At 34.6% G+C, this 22,915-nt stretch overlaps 2 protein-coding genes across 3 annotated transcripts in view; one reads left to right on the top strand and one right to left on the bottom strand.

Moving 5' to 3' along the window:
- Positions 1-290: 290 nt before the first annotated feature.
- On the bottom strand, positions 291-16,571 carry LOC121375577 (spliceosome-associated protein CWC27 homolog). Its single transcript, XM_041503095.1, has 11 exons — positions 16,446-16,571; positions 13,902-14,111; positions 11,612-11,755; positions 10,620-10,718; positions 9,293-9,396; positions 8,435-8,504; positions 6,948-7,103; positions 5,751-6,109; positions 4,227-4,351; positions 2,810-3,050; positions 291-1,663 (listed from the first exon to the last, which is right to left on the bottom strand). The coding sequence occupies exons 1-11, from the start codon at positions 16,485-16,487 to the stop codon at positions 1,489-1,491; spliced, it is 1,725 nt and encodes a 574-aa protein (XP_041359029.1). The 5' UTR covers positions 16,488-16,571; the 3' UTR covers positions 291-1,488.
- Positions 16,572-16,844: 273 nt separating this feature from the next.
- Positions 16,845-22,915, top strand: part of LOC121375739 (importin-13-like) — a 31,703-nt gene continuing 25,632 nt past the window's right edge. Inside the window, exons 1-3 of one of the 2 annotated variants that reach the window (XM_041503347.1) lie at positions 16,845-16,966; positions 19,925-20,030; positions 21,111-21,230. In XM_041503347.1, coding sequence (XP_041359281.1) covers positions 20,001-20,030; positions 21,111-21,230 — 150 coding nt within the window. In that variant the 5' untranslated portion in view covers positions 16,845-16,966; positions 19,925-20,000. The remainder of the gene's footprint in view (positions 16,967-19,924; positions 20,031-21,110; positions 21,231-22,915) is intronic. The other variant, XM_041503348.1, reaches the window with a different exon arrangement.

The following is a 22,915-nucleotide window of genomic DNA, read 5'->3' as shown; positions in this document are numbered from 1 at the left end:
AACTCAGGTGAACCTGATATAATTACATTCACTACAATTTCAGTTTGGCATAAGCAGAATTTTCTACCAGCCCTCTAATTTGAACTGAGATTGTAAAATCCTGTACTAATGGAATAACAGAACAAAGTCATGTAGTCAACAATTCTTTAAAAAAATCATCAAATAAAATATTTATTTCAATAACAGCACAATAAAACCATAACTTCCCAGTATAACAAAACACATTTTTTGCTTCAAATAAACATATGAGGAGACTGAAATACAAATGAAAACAGACTTAACAAAAGAACAACTTTTTTAATGTTTTAATTCGTTAATTGTGAAAGGTATTTTATTGTACTTCAAAATAATAAATTCAGAACAAATTATTTTTACCTTTGTTACAGAGATAAAAACACAATACATCTTTATCTAGAGTATACACCCTTATATGAAAAATAGTGTTAAAAACAGCACCATGTTAGGTAGTTTAATTTAATTTTACATATTGATTTTTTTTCAAAACAAACTCAGGTGTACCCCATTATGAAATCCTGCACATCTGTAAATTATTTCAAAGAATCATGCAGTTACCATTATTACAGCAATTATATGAGTTAGAGACCAGAGTCCAGGCTCTGTTTTCCAAGTCTGAAACAGTAATATTTTTTAGTCCCAGTTCATAAGGCAAATCTCTGTGAATAACTGCATATAACAGAATTGTACACACAAAATGACTGAAAATGCATCAGCAAATGTTACATCCTATGTTACAGGTAGACAAAACACATTCATCTCTTTGATCTTTTCACAACCACAAATTGCTGAATGTCTCATTCTCGGTCACAGTGAAAAGATGAAAGGATCTTGGTTTTAAACAATCTAGAAAACATTACAGGGTCATGAAAAACAGGGTTTCTGTAGGCTTTTCATTAACGAACAGGAACAGATACAGGTCCAGTGTAGCAGAAACATCCCGAATTTCTTAAAACATTTGTGAACTTCTATCTCTGAAAGCGGATTTTTTGCCACCATAAATTGTATGAGCTAGCTCCTCCATTGTTATAAACCAAGATGTTGCCATGCACAGGAATGTTACTGTTACCAGGATGTCATCTGCAAGCTGGATGTCCTCATCAGCATCTATTATTTTGAAATTTGTGCCACTATAAAGTATTTGGGAGCCTGTTCATTCTTTGGAAGCCCTTCTAAAACATTTCAACATGTACTGGAATGATCACATTATCGCCTGCTGTCCTATTCTCATTGCCGTTCTAAAATATTTCAACATGAACTGGAACATTCACATTACTGCCTGCTGTCCTTTTCACATCTGCCCTTCTAAAACATTTCAACATGAATTAGAATGTTTACATTACTGTCAGGTGTCCCTTTCATGTCTTTCCTTTTAAAATGTTTCAACATGAACTGAAAAGTTCACATTAGCGTCTGTTGTTCTTTTCATGTCTGCCGTACTAAAACGTTTCAACATGAACTGGAAAGTTCACATTATCGTCTGCTGTCCTTTTCACGTTTGCCCTCTTTCATGGCTTGCTTGCTGGCCTCTCTTCTCCTCTTTGTGATGGGGTTGCGTGGGTCAAAGATCTCATACCTGTCAGCATCTGTCACATTGGCATCCAACACTTTATGACTCTTGTCGACAAATCGCAGCTTGTGACACATCCTGCAAATACAGTCAATTTTTTAAAATATAATTGTATTCAGAGATGTAACCAGCCCAAAATAAGTTAGGTGCAAATACTAAAAAATAACCAAAGAATGTTTTGTTTAATGAAACCACTAGAGCATGTTTAATGACACCACTAGAGCACATTCATGTATTAATCATCAGCTATAGAATGTGAAACATTTGGTAATCTTGACATTAGTAGCAAGGGATCTTTTATATGCATCATCCAACAGACAGGATAGCACACACCACAGCCTTTGCTATACTAGTCATGGTGCCCTGGCTGGAACAAGAAATAGCCCAATGGGCCCATCAACGAGAATCGATTCTAGACCGACTGTATTAAGCGAGCACTTTACCATTGGGTTACATCACACCCCCTAAAAAATAAGTTATATTTTAAAAAATCCATTTAAACTAATTTAGTTCTTTTCTTTTGTTATACCCAAACCCCTTTGGTTATGACCCAGATATTAAGTATTTTCATTAAAATTTGTTAGGTATAAAACAAAATGTTTTTTTGGGGGAAACTGACCATACCTGGAAAAAAAAGGACTGATCCTAAAAAAAATTCGAATGTATTTTTTTTATAATTTAGCAATATATTTTTTTAAAAGCCAACCTATGCTACCTAATTTTTTAGCATGTTCCTGGAAAAACACTTTTTTTTAGGCCTTAGGACATGTTGTAACAAGAGTGACTGTAATTTACCAGGAAATATCATTAGAATCATCATCCAATTCATTAAAACCAGATGACCTCTAGAACAATAGTGACTGTAATTTTCCAGGAAATGTCATTAGGACCATCAGCCCCTTCATTTAATACAGGTGACCTCTAGAACAAGAGTGACCAGGAAATATCATTAGGGTTATTATAGGTGACCTCTAGAACAAGACTGACTGTAAGTTACCAGGAAATATCACTGGGATCAACATTACCTTCATTTAATACAGCTGACCTCAAGAATATGAGTGACTGTAATTTACCAGGAAATATCATTGGGATCTTTATTCCATTAATTTAATACAGCTGACCTCTAGAATATGAGTGACTGTGATTTACTAGGAAATATCATTAGGGTTATCACCCCCTTCATTAATATAGGTGACCTCTAGAACAAGAGTGACTGTAATTTACCAGGAAATATCATTGGGATCCTCCTCCTCCTCATTCTCTTCTTTGGTTTCCTCCTCCTCCTCATCATCCGAATAGTTAGAGGCAAGTTTCTTAGCTGCACTTAGTTTAGCTTGGAACTTGGCCAGCAATTCTAGTGTAGCTGACTCGCGGCTTGAACCCTTTGGTTGTTGTTTTCGCAGTTCCTTAAACTTTTGTCGCTCCTGTTTATATTCTGCCAACATGTCTACCTTGGGCATCTCATCTGAATAAAAACATTCATGTTAATTTTATTGCCAAAGGATAAGGTGTCAGGAGGAACAGTAAACCCACAAATAAAATAAAGGTTTGGTCTATTGTTTTATCCAACAAAAATGTTACAATGACTCCACATAAAATCTACATTGCACCTTTGTCATTGAAACATTCATATTCATCCATCCATCCATTTTTTCCTGCCTTGTAAATGACCATTAATCATGTTGCAGAGCAAATTTGAGCAACAGGTTTAGTTTTTAAAAGCGTGATTCTTTGTAATGACAGATCAAAAAGATGGGAAAGTGTAGTTTTTGATATGCCGTGAAGAAGAAGAAGAAGTAAATCATGAATCCAGATATATTTTAATTTTTTATTTTTATTATTGGTCCATGTCAGGGGCAAGGCCCTAAATCACTATCATAACATTAATGTTCAACATAAATAATATTAAATACATAATATAAAAAGAGTAACTATAATCAGAGTGATTATACATTTTTTGCATAGAAAGAGAGTGTGAGAAAAAGAAGACAAAGGGAGGGAGGGAGGGGGAGGGAGGGAGAGAGAGAGAGAGAGAGAGAGAGAGAGAGAGAGAGAGAGAGAGAGAGAGAGAGAGAGAGAGAGAGAGAGAGAGAGAGAGAGAGAGAGAGAGAGAGAGAGAGAGAGAGGGAGAGAGGGGAGGGTACAGAAAAACATGAGAGAGGACAGCAAGACAGTAATAACATTAAAATAGAAAAAGAAAAAGAACCACATACACACACAAACAATAGCATACCGTGATAACAAAGTAATACAATCATGAATTAGTTTCCTGTCAGTTCTATTGTAGTTTATCAATGTTCTGTGATACCGTACGAAGTAGATATTCTACTAATTTAATATCTATTACAATGCCAGAATTGGTCAGACTAAGCCCACAGCTAAAAGCTGATGGGAATGACAGGTGTGTGGCACAGATAGTCACAAGAGACAAGTACCTGTTACGGATGGAGAGACAATAACTGGGATGTGGAGGTGGACAGCGAATGAAGTTGAAAGATAGGAGTTGCCAGATTGGGAAGAAATGAGATGGACTTCTAAGGAGTAAAATGAAAGGGGGCAGTGGGAAAAAAAATAAAAATCTATTACATGTGTTGCTGAAGCAAGATTTTAAATAACAAGTTATTTACATATAATATTATACCTAAGTTAGTGTTTTCTTCAGAAACGACATCTTTAGCTTTTTCTTCTTTCTCTGTCTTTTCCTTCTGTTTCTTGGCAACACTCAGTTCCTTTTGTAGTTTTCGTACTTCTGCTCGGAGTTCTTCACTAAAACAAAATTATAAACTAGGAAACCATGTAACACATTGTTCACATTAAATGTGTCAACATTTTAGAAGCATACAAAGGGTATTCCTTTTAGTCGGACACTCCAACTCCTAAAAGTGTACATAAAAAAATTAGAAATTTTGTTTTCACTGTAAAAGCTTATGCTGGTATTAACCCACTCCAATTGCCCTCTCTCCCCCCCCCCCCCCCCCCCCCATTAGTATACTAATGAAAATGATGATAATGTGAACAATACATAATAACAAGATATAATTAATAATTATATCATACTGTATTTTTGGAATATATAAGGAAATGTTTTATTTAATGACGCACTCAACACATTTTATTTACGGTTATATGGTGTCAGACATATGTTTAAGGACCATACAGATATAGAGAGGAAACCCGCTGTTGCCACTTCATGGGCTACTATTTTCAATTAGCAGCAAGGGATCTTTTATATGCATCATCCCACAGACAGGATAACACATGCCATGGCCTTTGATATACAAGTCGTGGTGCACTGGTTGGAGTGAGAAATAGCCCAATGGGCCTACCGACAGGGATCGATCTCAGACCAATGCACATCAACCGAACGCTTGACCACTGGGCTATGTCCCGCCCCCAGAATATATAAATTACACATGAGGACACAATGATCATTTCACCTAAGAATAGGAACAGTTTTTGGGTAGCACTAAAATTCATTAATTAATAATTATATCATACTGAATTTTGGAATATATAAATTACACATGAGGACACAATGATCATTTCACCTAAGAATAGGAACAGTTTTTGGGTAGCACTAAAATTCATCAATTAATAATTATATCATACTGAATTTTGGAATATATAAATTACACATGAGGACACAATAATCATTTCACCTAAGAATAGGAACAGTTTTTGGGTAGCACTAAAATTCATCAAGAATTATCAAATTAAATGTCTCTCATTTTTAGTGGACTGTGATGAACAGCCATAGGTACAACTATAAACCAAGTTTTAATGACTTAGGACTTATACAGGGAACATTTTGTTTTCAAAATCTTGATTAGCGATATTTCTAGTGAATTGAAAATTGATTAGGAATTACAGTTTAATTTTTTTTAATTGTGTAGCGATCTCTGAAATTTGTGTAGTGAATTGTGACGCGATACTGAACAAAATGTTCCCTGCTTATAGTCTGTGAGAAACTGATCTAAACGCAAAACTTTTAACACAAAAGTTGATGTTGATATTGAAATAATGCTGATATCTCGCCTGTTTACTTCATAAAGGTGAGAAAAAATCCAGAAAATGCCTGACGTTTTTTTTATCTCTGTTAATACTTCAGGCAAAATTTGACTGAGCTGAACTGGTGTAATGGTAACAACTCTACCTCTATAATTACCTACGACTTAAAGACTTTTTATCCTCCACTTTCTTCTCCTCCACTTTTTCTGTCGCATGTTTGGAATCAACATTCTTATCATGTCTATCACTGATCTTTTTTTCAACACCTTTTTTAGAGTCTGTCTTTTTTTCTTCAACTTTTTTAACGTCTGTCTTTGTCTCAGCAATATGCTTAGAATCAGACTTTTTATCATCAGATGTTTGGAAGCTGTTCTTTTTGTCTTCTGGTTTCTTCTCTTCTGACTTCCTGTGATCTGTTTTTTTGTCATGCATCTTCTTTTCATCGTCAGAAGTCAAAGTTTTATCTTTATCCTCTTTCTTCAGTTTCTTCTGAACCATTTCTTTAGAGATATCTTCCTGTTTGAATCAGAAATAACATTTTATTATATGCTCTGTATATTTTTTCTATTATACACCCTGAAAATAAAATAAGAAATAAGTTTTGAACATAGAATTAAGATTAGAGCAAACTGCCCTATTATCTATTAATATCTTTTAAATGGTTTTAGCAGTATTGAACTATCACTGTTTTATTTACATTTTATAATCAAAATACTGGTATGATCAAAATGAAATAAAACTTAATACCAAAGTCTGTAGTCTGTTGTATATATAACATATACAGAAATGGAAGGAAATGTTTTATTTAACAATGCGCTCAACACATTTTATTTAAGGGTATATGGCATCAGACACATGGTTAAGGGCCACACAAATATAGAGAGAGGAAACCCGCTGTCGCCACTTCATAGGCTACTCTTTTCTATTAGCAGCAAGGGATCTTTTATATGCACCATCCCACAGACAGGATAGTTCATACCACAGCCTTTGTTACACCAGTTGTGAAGCACTGGCTGGAATGAGAAATATCCCAATGGGGGCCACTGACAGGGATCGATCTTAAACCAACCGCGCATCAAGCGAGCACTTTACCACTGGGCTACGTCCCGCCCAATATACAGAAATGATTCGTGGTTTGTTTTTTATATATGTAACTTTATCTTATTTGAAACCACTCAATACCGGACCTGCAGTAAACCTGAATTCCTTCAATCAGATGTTTTTCATGATCCCTTTTTAAATATCAGTACTGAACAGAACCTATCTAAACTGGATACCCCTTAAACTAGACATTTTACTTGGTTCCATGTGTGTCCGGTTAGAGGGTTTTCACTGTCTATAACTTCTATCTTACTTCAGGTTTGCTGGGTGTGTCCTCGTCATCTGATTTCTTCCTCTTCTTCGTATCCGTCTTCTTGTCTTCCTCTACCTCCATCTGAACTGCTGGAACTGAACTCAGTTTGGGGTCGTTGATCAGGTCATGGCTGCTCTTACTCTTACCACGCATTGTCTGAAATACAGAGGTAAAGTGTAGAAAATAGTATAAAAACAAGCTAAAGCAATACATGTCCCCTACGGGTCTAACAGATGTTTGTGTTCCCTAAATTCAAGGGTCATAACTCTGTCAAAAATGGGTAAATCACCATGAAACTCAGAACTTGTTCTGTAATAGAACATGATAAAGATATACAAAACATTTTAGCTCAATATATTGAGGCACTGCAACAAAATTAGGAAGTCCGGAAAACAAATTTTCATATCTCCTACCTTCAGTGAATGAATGAATGTTTAACGACACCCCAGCATAAAAAATACATCGGCTATTGGGTGTCAAACTATAGTAAATGCAAGTCAAACTTGATCTATAACAGTAAATGATAAGACTATACACGAAATATCAGCTCAATATCTCAAGCCATTATGAAACAAACGTCCAGAAAACTATATGTGGGACAGACAAATGGACAGATACGAAACCTATAGTCCCCTTCGGTTGGACCAGTAGAGGACTAATAACTATGGTAACACCTCTCAAAACCAGACCTCAATAAACTAGAAATTCTGCAAATCTGGATGTTTTTCATCATAACATACCCATTTTTTTCCATTAAAATTTACTCCTCTAAACCAAAAATCCCTCTAAAATAAAAAACAGATGAATAATCTCTTCCTGATGTATTTATTTAATGTAAAATATATTCAGAAAACCAGATGACAAGATCAATATCAATGATTATGGCACCCCTAATTAATCCAAATAATATCACCTCAAACGATTATATGATTAGGAACTCGGACATCAAATAAAAGCAAAGGATCTTTTATGTGCAATTTTTGATATATTTAATGATACCTCAGCAAATATTTTGTGTCTGACAAATGGTTATTGTGACATTGTTGAAAAAGCAAGATAGGAAACATGCAGTAGACAGGATAGTACATATCATGGCCACTGGGACACTGGTTGGGATGGGAAAACAGTCCATAGAGGATGATTATTCCTTAACTAAACACACAGGTCAATATTTTATTGGTCAACTGAGCTAAATCCTGCCTAGGATGAGATAAAAACCTGACGGGTTTACAAAGGACAACTGATCCTTCGACCCATAATTTTTTGGGGGAATATGTTTTAATAAACTTTTTACAGCAATTTCATTATTTTACTATCAAAATATTAAAATTTAACCTTTTATGGTTTCTAATATTAATGTACGTTAAGAATTTTCATTTTATAGTAAACTTAGCCATAATAATCTATAAAATAAATTAAGGTTTTCGACTAAAGTTATCAATTCCAGTTCTATGTTGATCTGGCTAATATTACAGAAATTACTATACTTTTGTTGCCATGTTTGTTTCTTGCTCATCCTCCTCTGCCTCTTCACCAAAAGACAAGAGACTAAAATTTCTGAAATATACGAAAAAAGAAATTTAAAATTAATATGTCAGATCATAAGCTAATCATGCAACAATATATTGATCTAGTAAACCAATGAAAGGAAACGAAAGGAATTTTTTTTTTTTTTAAATGTCAAATATTATAATTACAATGCATGGTCTAATACTGCATTTAAGTGTGATCAGAAATTGATATTTCCGAGTTGTAAACTCGTAATTACAACTTGTTTGCGTTCGGATCATTTTCCCCAATGAAATGTTGTAAAAAAGTATTAAAATAGAATTCCACCATTTTTGTACTGATCAGTTAAGATGTATGCTTTATTTTTAATCATCAAAACTGAATTCAAAGAAACATTTTGTGGCCATTTTTTTCTAAATTCAAAAATGTGAAGGTTGCATGTTTAGCTTGTTTTCTTCCAAGTTTACAAGTCAGAAATATGAGCTCAGGAGCATTTCAGACGAATATGTTTTTCTAACTATAATTCTTTGATGGTGAAAAAGTGACTGCTGTTTTACTAGAACTATAATTATATGACAGATGTTTCTGTTTACTTTTGATTTTCATCTAAAATTCTTGTGGAAGTCAATGTTTATGCCCAGTGACATCACAATTTTTTTCAATTTTCTCAAGTTAATTATAAAAAGATTATGACTGTGAGTAGGATGTATTAAATCATAGTAAGTTATCACAAATAAATGTAAAAATTAACAACTATGGAACTTGCAACTATGATAATTCAGTTTCTTTTTCTAGCAATTAGCTGATTTGAAATGGAAATTGAATGGTACACTGACTTTGTAGCCTTTGACTTGCTCTGAGTCTTCTTCACATTATCGGCAACCTTCTTGATTTTTTTGATGTCTCGTGGAACAATGTCATCAAACGGGTTAGACAAAATCTGAAGATACAAAATACCCAAAATCTGAAGAAACAAAATACCCAAAATATAACACAACAGATAATGCCAGTGTTTTTTACTGCTCAGACCCAATTATTTTCACATAAAACTAAGAAGTAATCATCATATTTGGTATTAATTCTACATCGATAACCTATTTTTAATGGATCATTAATTGAATAATGATAAATCCTCTAATATTGAGTTCTTAACCTATCTTTAATTTTACTACTTAAAAAAAAGTTTTGTTTCATGACACCCCTAGAGCATACCGATTTAACAATGACAGGCTATTGTATATCAAACATTTAGTAATTCGGACATGTAGTCCATTACTAGCAAGAGATCTTTTATATGAACTTCCTATAAACAGCACAGCACATGCCATGGCCTTTGAAATATCAGTTTCAGGGAATGGATGACAGGATTCAACTCAAACACCTCAGGCAAGACTCTATTGACAAGGGCTTCCACGAGTCCAAAATATAGGACTCGAGTACTCGAGGGTCAAACTCAACCCAGACCTGAGTACCCGACACTTACACTAGATGATAATATGACTAATAAGCAATATGTAAAATAGCATTATGTATCTTAATTCCAGCGCTGAACATGGATGTCAAATCATGCCACTGTATTGCATTCCTCACATTCGTCTTTTGTTTCCCCTACATGTCTCATAGCTCTATAATGTAACCAGTGGCACTCACATGGCAAAATGACGTTAAAAAAATAAAATGAAATGAGAGTACTCTTCCTTTCACAAGTACTTGAGTCCTGTGAACAGACTCGAGTCTTGCTAGACTCGGCCCATGCCTGAGTACTCGAGTACTTGTGAAGACCCTACTACTGACTGAATTAGATCTTGCTCCTGTACAATAGCAATTCACATTATGATCACAAAATCAGTTAACACTTTAATTCTATAGGTGTGAACCTTTAAAAACTTAAAAACAGACCGGTAAGCATCAAGTATGTTCATGTTTATTCAAAAATAGTTTTAAGCTTTACTGATTATACATAAAACATAGGTGTTCCTTAAATTATTTTAAGCAGCATATTTTAATATAAAAAGTATTTTCATTAATATCCATGTTAAAAATCAATTGTATTGTTAAAAAAAACACTTTACATATCATATATATTACTCAGACTTTTTCAAAGCTGGGAGAAGTTGTAATATGTAGTATTATATATTTTAAAGGAACATAAAAAAAGATTACCTCCGTTTTGACTATTTTATGTGGGTAAAGTGGTCTCTCATCATCGTTAGTTTCAACATCTTGAAGTTTGAGCATGTTATACAGTGTGTTTCCCACCACCTGAAACAAACAGGTAATACGTTTAATATATACTCAGTTATATCATTACAGTGAGCAAACATGGTTCCTGTTCAAATCTCAATAACCTCTCTAAACAGGACACTCCTTAAAACCTTGTTACTTGCTCACATGAAGGGTTTAGAGGGGTTTCACTGTATACATGTGGAATATCATCCAACAAAACAATTTCTGTCATCTTGTGTGTTAAATATAAGGAGAGGCCTTAATATACTAGTAGTTGTTGACCAGTCCCAAACTGCTGTATTTAGAAATTAGAACTAAATAGAGTACAGAAGTCTGCCATTTATAGTGTAAATATGTATTAAATTTTAAAGAATATGTAATTTTTCTTGGGTTATTTTCCCCTTTTTTTTGTACGACCTGTTGGGATGGGTACAAAGATAAATAATACAGCAAATGGGGATCTGTGATTTTTTATTTTTAAAAAAAAGTTTAAATAGGATTATTAAACTAGAAAAATTGTGAATAAACTGGAACTTTGTATAATAAAAAAAACTTTTGTTGATAGTCCACTGTAAAATGTTTCCATAAAATCTGCTATAACTGCATTAAAAGAATTCAGTTTCCATCTAATAAACATGTTTATGTTTGTTTATATAACAGATCTATAAGAATTGAAATGCTTAAAAGAAAAGGAAAAAAAATAGAGTTAAGCTTGTATTAAGCAGCCACCAAAGGGAGTTTCACAAAGTGGTCTTATAAGACAGGTGATTGCTTAATACAGGTCAGTTTATAATTATATGATTTGGGAGAATAAAAATGTGGTCTCTTCACACTAAAGCAGATTTGACTGAATACACTGATTCATTAGTTTTAAACTAAGATAAAACGATAATCTTTTCATATGAAAGCACTGATTCATATTAACAAACCTTTCCAAAAATGGTGTGTTTTCTTTGAAGTTCTGCTGTTGGTCCAAATGTAAAGAAAAACTGACTTCCATTATCATCTGGTCCTGCATTTGCCATGGCCACAAGACCACGGCGACTGAATCGTAACCGGGTATGAAATTCATCCTGCATAAACAAACAGATACAAAAACATAATTACTTGTAATTAATACAATTAATCTGCATTACATTTGTACAGGGGTTTTCAGTTTTAAGCACTGAAGAACACATGGATAAACTTTTGATTGTTTCCTTCAGTGTAAGACAAATATAAATTAAAAAAATTAAATTTCCTAAATTTGCATTCATATCATACAAAATTTAATTACATACACATACCTGTACTTTTATTACCTCCAAAAAGCAGGGCTAGCTCTGGGTGAGCAAAACATTTCGCCAAATTGTCTATTAAACTTAAAAAATTGAAGAAATCAACAGTTATTTTCTTTAAAATGTTAATTATTACCAGAGGTTATTTTGCCAAATTATAATAAATTCGCCAACTGCTTTCAAAATTTTGTGCCAGAGCTAGTCCTGAAAATGTATGGACTATAAAGGTTTTTAACAAGCTGAAAATACTAAAAACATGCCACTGTCAGTAATCTGTAAGAAGAAAGTAATTCATTTATTGACAACCTGGTACATTATTGAATTGATCAACAGGTACATGTATGTCAAATGTGTCTATATATGGTAAATGACAGGGTTCTTACACTCTTGGTTAAACAAAATTCTCATTATGAGACACTTGGTCTATAAAATTACAAAAGAAACTTTGCTACCAACCAGCCTATATAACGCAGGTTACCCCTTACAGTCTGCAATGAGGCGACTTTTATAGGCAATTTGTAACGACACCACTAGAACATATTGATTTATTAATCATCGGCTATTGGATGTCAAACATTTGGTAATTTTGACATATAATCTTAGAGAGGAAACCCACTACATTTTTCCATTAGTAACATGGGATCTTTTATATATGCACCATCTCATAAACAGGATAGCACATACCACAATCTTTGATATACCAGTCGTGGTGCACTGGCTGGAACGAGAAATAGCACAATGGGCCCACCGACGGGGATCAATCCAGACCGACCGCGCATCAAGCGAGCGCTCTACCACTGGGCTACATCCCGCCAGAGATACATTTAAAAAAATACATACATGTAAAACATACTAGGTTATTACAGTCATTCATTGATTTATACCTACATGCAGTATTGTGTTTAAATATCCAATCAAGGTTCAAGCACACTGTCCTGGGCACACATGTACGCTGTCTGTTACTGGGCCTCGTTCCATGAAGCAATCTTTGCACTAAGATCACCTTACATGTACATGCACTTACGGTGATCTTAGCACTAACATTGCTTTGTTGAACAGGGCCCAAGACACTAGGTTAGTGGTTAATGAGAAAGAAGTCGGTGTAGGGGCCGTATACTCATTAAACTCACTCTGGGACACATGGGACATAATACCAGGATGCAAACCCACTACCTACCAGTATTACGTCTGATGGCATAACCAGTATACCACAGAGGCCAGTTGTTATTCTTCCCTTCATAGTCCATTCCTTGACGTGATGAGGGGGCTTGTATATCTCAATGACCCAGAGAGCTATGCCAGCACAGTGTTTCTGCCAGAAAGAAATTTTTGGGTATGGCGCTATGGAATTGAATGCATCCACAGCCAACAAGAGGTATCCACGGGGGCCTCCCCAAGAAAGAAAATGGGTTACGCTTAGGGTTAGTGTTAAAAAAATCATACATTAATGATAAAAGTAATTAATTTTGTCAAAAGATTAACTAAAAAAAACACATCTGCAAACAAATTTGTGTATGGCACCATACCCATTTTACCCTCTGGCAGAAACCCTGCAGCAGGAGCTTTGGCTTCTGTTAGAGACACCCAAGCTGGACTGGTCAATGGGTAGAGACCAAACTGATATGGACTAATGGTGAGGTAACCCTAACAGAAACCTCGAGTGCTGAAGTCAGAGGTATTGGGCCGCACGGCGCACTCTAATAGACCACAATACCATGCATCAACTGCTACTATGACTATATCTCTGGACAATAATGACAGCCTCGACGTGTAGTCAACAAACAAACGAAAAGAAGATGAAGTCGTTATTCCAGTCATGGTGCACTTCTTAAACAAATTGGTCATCTGTTGCTGTCACGTGTTAAATACCGTATGTATAGCATGCATATATATACACAGGTACTTACAACATACACACATCTATATATGTATCTATACCCACCTTGAATGGACTACCATATATTGAATCTCCACCATGTCCAGTTCCAGTGGGATCTCCACCTTGTACTATGAAGTCATGCACCACACGATGGAATATTGTGTTGTCATAGTAACCTTCCATGCAGAGTTGTACGAAGTTGCGACATGCTTTTGGTGCCTCTTTCGACCAGAGTTCAATATCAATATCACCAGCTGATGTTACTAGGAGTATCTATGATGTAAAGCAAAACAAAATAACAATGTCATATGCAAAATAACAAAAATCATATTCATGTATAGAAAATGGTAATTAGGGTGGAAATTATGCTGGCTTTATGTATTCCAAAACAGAATATGATATGATTCAGACATTAAAAAAAAGCATATGATTTTCTAAGACCAATTCTGGATTAGTTTAAATAGTGTTAAGGCTTTACTTGTTCAATAATGTAAGAGCTCATCCCATATCTCCCAACAGTATGGTTTACCCCAACCCAAACCCTAATTCTGAACCAATACCTAACCCTAGCGAGCTCACCAAGCATTTAGATAACGTATATATGATATGACATCACAAATTGAATATTCTACAATCTATGCAACTTGATTTTCGTGGTAACCCGAAGTTGGGGTCACGGTTTTTTGATGAATGCTGCTGTCAAGGTCAGCTAAATATCACTGTCTAGATACAGACATCAAGCTATGTCAGAACATATACTACAGAGTACATGCTTTCAGATTCTAATACAATTAGCATTTAAGCCTATTTTTAATTGGGTTGTTTTTGTAATAAATCAGATGATTTAAGTATGCTGTTATGATCAACCAGGATTTAACATAATGACAAGATTTTCGAGCACTTGCAGTGTTTTTAATTTTGTCTTAATTCTGTGTCATCCATGTTTAAATATTGGTACCTATAATTTGCATAAAAATTGCTAAATGGAGATGAAAATAACATTATAATTTTTATTTTCCCTTTTTTGCGTGCCATTTTAAATTTCAATATTTCGTTGCTACAGCCTACTGTTTACAGAGCTTACCTTCAGACAGCACAATAAATTCATATTATGTATGTACAGAGCTGGGGAAAATTCGGAACTCTTGCATTTATTGTCATAAATATTATTGTATATCATGTGGTGACCGGTCAAAACCCCCTCCGGTCAAAACCCCCTCGGTCAAAACCCCCTCAGTCAAAAACCCCTCCAGTCAAAACCCCCTTATTTAGGAAATAATTATAAGAAATGACAAAATAATTAATACCCAAAATATTTATTCACACTTGCATATTATAACATTTGATTGCATAGACTTTTGTACTGTAGACTTAGACTTGTTCTTTTTGGTATACATATATCCTTCATGCAGAAGCTTTTGACCACCCTTGTGATTTTGTATCACTTCCATCGTTGTTCACAGAATGAATGATTAATAGACCAGACCCTAACCATTTTCTTGTAGCATCCCATGTGACATTTGCTGCATGTACTCTACTTTCATGTTCAAAAATAACTGCTCAATCATTAATCCCATCAATAGCTAAGATCCCTTCAATAGCTAAGATCACATAAGTAACAGAGATTGCTAATTACTATCAAATTCTTTCATTATATTATTTAAAGGATTTCTCAAGGCTTCCCAATTACATTAATCCCTGCAGCAGCTAGCCAAGATCAAGCTGTTGTTGTTGTTGTTGTTGCTAATTACTATCATGTTCTTTCCTTATATTGCAAATTACTATCAAGTTCTTTCATTATACTATTATATTATATAAGTAGTTTTCCTAGGCTTCCCAATTACATCTATCTCTAAGATCAAACATTTTGTAAAAACTACAATTCTAAGTCTATGAGTAGCTTCACTGAAAGCCTAAAGTCTATGTAGTGTAACATACACTAAATAACAACATAAATAAATATATTTCAGATAATTATTCAAAAGAGATTAAAACAATTATTCATCTATGTTAATATTATACCAACTTTACCACTATAAATACCAAACAATAATAATAAGAAGGGGTTTTGACCGTCTGACTATTTATTGCATGGGGTTTTGACTGGAGGGGGTTTTGACTGGAGGGGGTTTTGACCGAGGGGGTTTTGACCGAGGGGGTTTTGACCGAAGGGGGTTTTCACCTGGATTCCTATCATGTACATACTACATGTCAATATACCATAAGCTACAGATTATAATATCAGTTGAAACAGTGGAACTGAAAGGAAATTCCAGAATGGAAATTATAGTCACACTGACAGCATACCTCATTCCAGTCAGTGCTCCACAACTGGTGTAATAAAGACTGCGGTATATACTATCCTGTCTGTGGGATGGTGCATAGGCAGCATATGAAAGATCCCTTGCTGATAATAAAAATGAGTAGCCCATGAAGTGACGACAGTGGGTTTTCTCTCAATATATGTGTGGTCCTTAACCATGTGTCCGACGTCATATAACCGTAAATAAAATGTGCTGAGTGTGTCGTTAAATAAGTTTCCTTCCTGACAGCATACGATATGGTCCAAATGTATTATTTGATGTTTATGAATCGAATAAAGCGTACCTTTCCGTGGGTAGGAGGCTCCTGAATATATATGTTGCTCATCGCTACTTAGTCTAGCAAAATATTGTCGATATCGGCTATAGTATAATACGAAATAACTTTTTGCGAGTCTTTACATGGGGGCAGCCATTGTTGTTTGGATGCAGTAATTGATAACATTGGTGTACATTTCTTTTTTCCAAATAATTTCATAATTAATGTGTTTAATTGAAATAAATAAGATAATGCAAAAGTATATAGCTACAGATATTTAATTTTATATATATATATTGTTTAAAGTTATTGATATAGTTATTAAGTTATCGATTACTTTTATCTTACATAATAACCCGGTCATATGCAACCAACCTCGAAATAGAACTGGTACTATAAGCGTAACACAAGCAGATATAGGTTATTCAACAGGGTTCTCCTAACTTAAAAATTTGTCATTACTGTGATTTTGTGTTCAAATTAAAACAACTTATGTTAAACAATTTCACTCAGACACATAATAGTGAAATAGTACACTGTTGGACTTTGTAAGTTTTAGGAAATAATGACTACTGTAGGACCTGTAATCCAGTAATAGACTGCTATATGTTAATGACAAGGCCTTTAAAAATATATTGGGTCTGTCACTCTGTGTGTTTTGTGTCTGAGGGTGTCAGCATTTTGTTTTTATTTTGGGAAAGAGTTCCTTCTATTTTTCCATTAAAAAATGTGCATATTAAAAAAAAGTTATAAATATTAGAGTTACTGTAGTTTTCATTCAGGAATACCAACATGATGTTTATGTTGCCTAAAGTAACGATAAATTACTCTCCTACCTTTAATTACCGTTATATTTCACCCAAATTTTGTCCACATACAAATCGTGAAAAACTCCATTACATTCACAGATTCCGCACGCAAAGACTAACGATGTGACCAATATCGACTTTGCTGAGATCGCATAGGGCCAAATACATGCAGTTTCTGCCGTCTGCTATTATGCTTGTTATGGAATACTATTCAAAAGGGGTGGATCGATATAATGTAATCTAACAACCTCATGACATGCGCTAAGGTATAACACACTCATGATGTCAGATTAATTACGTCACATACATAGGAGGCTTCCACCACTCTGGAAGAGTATTCCCCAAAAAAGCAAAATGGCAGACAGTGAAAAACTGCATGTATTTTGGCCTATATCTCGGCGAAGTCGATAGCAGTGACATTGTTATAGTCTCGTATGTGGAATCTGTATCACTGTAATATTTTTTTCTTGATTTATATTTGGACAGAAAGTGGAAAAATCTAAAGCTAATTAAAGGTAGGCAGTGTTTTTACAAGAAAGAATTTTTTGGGTATGGCGCTATAAAATTGAATGCAACCACAGTCAACAGGGTGTATGGGGGCCTCCTACAGAAAGAAAATGGGTTGAGTTTAGGGTTAGGGTTAAGAAAATCATACAGTAATGATGAAAGTAATTAATTTTGTCAAAAGGTTAACTTTAAAAAAAAATCTGCAAAATAATTTGGGTATGGCGCCATACTCGTTTTACCGTCTTGTGGAAACCCTGGTAGGAGAATAATTTATCGTAGTTGTTAACAATTTGGTTCGGACTTTAATTCATTATTGCCACACAAATTTAATAACTCCATAGTTTCATGAAATCAAATGTATATTTAACATTAAGCCTAAAGGTAAATGACATTTCCTGTTTCCACATATATCATTACCGGTATGTTACTTGACCAGTGCTTGCTGTATAAGCGTCCATTGATCCCATTTATCTTATGACTTGTTTTATAACATATCTATCCAGTGTTTCCCACAGGATTTTTGTTCAGAGGGTTGGCAAAATAGTTTGATGTACACTGAGCTAAAGGGGTTTGGGGGCATGCTTGAAGTATCAAACAAAAGTAAGTTGGATATGTTTTCGAACAAATGGTAAAAAAAATGGTATCGAACAGTCGGGTTCACGAAGTATTCTATTTTTAAAAAATTAACTTTAAAAAACAAGCATACAGCAGTCAGTTTTGGTTGTGTTAATTTCACTGGTCTACCTGATGCTTTGTATCTAGATTGATAATCATTGTGGAGAAGATAATCAGGTGCCTTTAAATTACTCTCTCAGATTTTGTTTTCGTTCAAGGCTGGCTATCAGTTGGATAGTCCTACATTGTATTTGTAACTAGGCAATTGAGGTATAATGTCTAATGAGTGTTAAAGGTAGATTAAACTCCAACAAGAGCCTTATGTGTTGCAAAGATGCTTACCCGGACCATCAACACATACTGACACTTTAACAAATGAAAAATGAGTAATTTTAGAATTAATAAAAAAATGTGATTATTCCTGCCAACTGGGGCAGCCATTTTGTTTAGTTTTTGTGATGTCCGGTGGTATAGCTTGGGGTGAAGTGACGTCAACTCAGGTCCAACTTCTCTGTTATGCACAGTATAAACAAATGCTCTAATTTACGACAAGGCACTTCGCTTTCATCAACCTGACTTGTAAAACAACATAAATGACTTGATAGTATAATAAACTATTTAACTAAATATATTTCCATTTGCATCAATATAACAAAATGGAGTTGTAGTATTTTTTTCTTTTAAAAAACCAAAGAAAAAATGCATATTATTAGGCCTATTGGTAGGATACGTTCGAGCAAAAATGACCACTCACAATACCCAAGTGATAATTTTCTTTTCTCTGGGACTATGTAATTGGTAAGTTTTGTGATTTTAGATGGGAAAGTCTACTTAATCAAGTGTTTTACAGAATTACTTACAGTAATAAAGCTGGTAAAGTCCATTACGATTTGAGGTTATCACACAATACCCTGTGATCTTAATAAAAGAGGCACGTCTTTTTAGTGTGTCTAGACGCAGTGTCTAGGGACCGTCTAAATATACACCTGCCAATCAAGAACCACAGGTACAGGCCACGGAAAGAAAATACCAATTAAGCAAGAAAACACTCCAACCATTATTTCAGTATGTGGGTTAATTTATATACAAAATATAATACAGTTATTTCAATACTTTGGCAATGGTGGTTTATTTTGTATTGAAAAATAAACTACATATACACGTTTGTGTGTTACTGGGATAGATATTATTACAGAACATTGCAATGCATCTGCAAAAATCAGGTATGTTTTGTTTCTTCAGTTCGAAGACTAATTCCTGACGTGACATATTAGGTATTATGTAACCACCAGCTCGCCAGAGGGCGTATTCACTGGGGTAGTACAAAATGGCTGCGCCCGTTATATATAATAGCCGTCACATTTAACTATTTTATTAAATAACTTTATGATTATACTTACTGATATTAAGCAATAATGTGCATTATGTATCGTTGAATATGCACACCAGTCCAAAAGCCTTGCTTTAGCATTCCTTTAAAGGGAGTTACGTATTAATTGGTCTTAATGAGTTTGTGGCTTTATATAATATACAGCTTTAGAAAATGTAATTAATGATGTTTTACACATTTTTCAGATTTGTTTATTCTGCATTTTAAATGCAAGAAATTCCTTTACTTTGTGATATCACAGATGGTTAGAAAGAAGATAATATGGACTACTCAGCTGCAAACGTTGAACAGGTTGAGTACAATTTTTTATAACATGGACACAAATTTTATGTTTAAATAACCATTAATATACATTTTATTCACTGATAGATGTGTTCAGAAAACAGTTTTATTTTAACTTTATTTTTATTTGTATATCCAATTTATTAAGAATCAAGCACACATCCTTGGGCACAAACCTTAGCTAGCTAAAACTGTTTGTTCTCAGCAAAGGTTAAGTGTTTGTGAGAGAAGCTGGTGTAGTGGTCTTACATCTGGCAACTCAATTTGGGTGGATAACCTGTACAATCCTGTACCTTGGATTTCATTACTCAAGATGACTGGTAAAATTCTGTACCTTGAATTTCATTACTGTAAATCACTTGTACAATCCTGGGCCCCATTCCACGAAGCGATCTTAGGCCTAAGATCACCTTAAATGCATAGCTACCTATTACTGGTACAATTTGTACCTTGGGTGTTATTACTCAGGTGGGTAGCTGGAAAATCTACTTCTTTGGATTACCTGTCCAATATGATACCAGGGCTTCTAGAATTTTTATAAAATCCACTAGCCATGAGATCAGTGATTAAAACAATTTACTAGCCACAATTAAAAATTCACTAGCCCTACTTTACTTAAAAAGTTAATACAATTTTACTAAATAATAGTAATAATGAGATATGTCACCTAAAGAGGGAGATAGAGCTTAAAAGCACTAACATTATGGTTGGGTGGGGGGAAGGATTTTCATATTTACAAAATAGAGTTAACTGCAACATTTGACTCTTCTTCTTTTTTTCCACTAGCCGTCAGGTATGGCAGTAGTAGTTATTTACTAGCCCAACATTAAATATCACTAGCCATGGAAGTAGAGCAACCATAATCTAGAAGCCCTGGATACCCTGTATTACCTTGCCAAAACAGGTAGGGGGCAAGGCAAGTATTATGGAAAAATAATGTTAACAAAATGGAGGATGGATGTTATTTAAATTTGTATGCCTCACCAAGGGGGAATATGTACTGAATTGGTCTTCAATACGATACCCTATAAGCTGTGATTGTTTTTATTTGCCAGTGTTTTAATCTAATCTTAACATGTTATGTTACAGGCTGTGTTACAGTTCTACTGTAATGGCAATCTTCATCCAGAGGTTCACCAGTGGTTAACGCGAGCACAGATCTCTCCTCAAGCATGGACTTTCTGCTGGGATCTCGTACAGCCAGACAAGGTATCCTCATTTGGATTTCTTTCATATCTAAAGGAACGTACTCACTGTGTGACCTATAACAACTTGTTGGATGCAATTTATAGTATTCTTTGCATAATTGTTTACTGCTTAGTCTACATGCATGCAGCTTAAACCATTATAATTTATTAGTTCTCATAATACAGCTTGATCACATGATAAAAGTCATTAGTACATGTTGTACTCTGAAAATGACCGTTATTATGCAGTACTGTAAAATCATTTTCATTCATGGTGGTGAAATTTTTGTGTAATTTGTGGAGAAGTGCAGTCAACAAATTTAAGAACATAACAAAAATATATGCGTGTGTATATATATATATATATATAGTCAAACCCGCTTATTTGCATACCCTCGGTGCTGCTCGATTTTGTGCAATTAACCGGGTTAGTCGATTAACCGATAGAGTACTGACTTTCACTTTGTAACAGCCATCCAACTACAAAGTGGCATGGGAGATAGTCTAGCACAATGCGGTACTTCCTACCGGAACTATTACAGTTAACACATGTCACATGCAGTTGGATATATATAAATGTAAAAAAAAAAATATATATATATATAATTAGCATGATGTTTTTGTTTTAATCTGCCAGACCAGAAATCATTTGTTTAAAAACCAACAACGTCCGTCACTGGGCGTCGTTTTCTAAAGACACAAACTGGCGTCGTTTTCTAAAGACACAAACTGGCGTCGTTTTCTAAAAACACAAACTTTGTGCATTAAAAAAAAAAACACTGACCATCCACTAGTGTAAACAAAGTGTATTAGCCATGTAGTTAATGAGATAAACTTGAAACAACAGAACCATCAAAAAGTTCACGTTTCATCGGTGCACGTTTTACAAAATGACGTCAGTTTCCGGAATTAGCGATTGACCGAATAGAATTACGTGAACTTGTATGAATTTGCTGGTATGGTGTTCTTTCCATCCCAAAAGATATGGCAAGCTTTGGTATTATTTGTGATCCCCAAATAATGACTTTGCTGTTGTTAAGCAATTAAAGTTAAGCTCGGCTAGTGAGTCGTTATCAGTTCCAGCAGTCTGCATTGCATGCATGACCGGTCTAACACAATTGACTGACCTTCATGGTGCGGTCCGACTGATTGGTGTCTAACAATATAGCAGAAACTTAGGGATGATCCATAAATAACGGTCTTTGTTATGTTTTTTTTTTTTTGACGACCTCTCCCACCAGTCTTTTTTTTTCCCGCTACATTTTCTGGGAAGCAAGTGATAAATCGTTTCTTTTGCGTTTAACAGATATAGCGTGCACTGCATCTAATGAATAAGTGAACAACAACCCTTTCTCGGTCACATTTATTAACAACATAACCGCCTAGGACGATTGATCTGTAATCTTTTAATTATTAACAAGGCTTCTCAACATAACGTAATAATTGATACAGAACAATGATTGCCCTGAACACGTCAATCGAATAGGGCCTCAATAGTTGAGTGCGCATGCGTACAAGCGCACAGGCGGTACTTCTAAAAATAATAGTCGGAGAGTTACCTGTTATTGAGATGGCCTCTGATTAACAGCAATATATTGCAAACAAAACATTAGGTCTTAGGTTTATTCAACTTAATTATGTCTTTCTTAAATTTTGTATTCGGGTATTGTGATTCACCAGTAGTAACGTGCACACCATCTCATTTGC

The sequence above is a fragment of the Gigantopelta aegis genome, chromosome 6 (assembly GCF_016097555.1).
Source record: "Gigantopelta aegis isolate Gae_Host chromosome 6, Gae_host_genome, whole genome shotgun sequence".
Lineage (NCBI taxonomy): Eukaryota > Metazoa > Mollusca > Gastropoda > Neomphalida > Peltospiridae > Gigantopelta > Gigantopelta aegis.
This window is presented reverse-complemented; position numbering and strand designations above follow the sequence as displayed.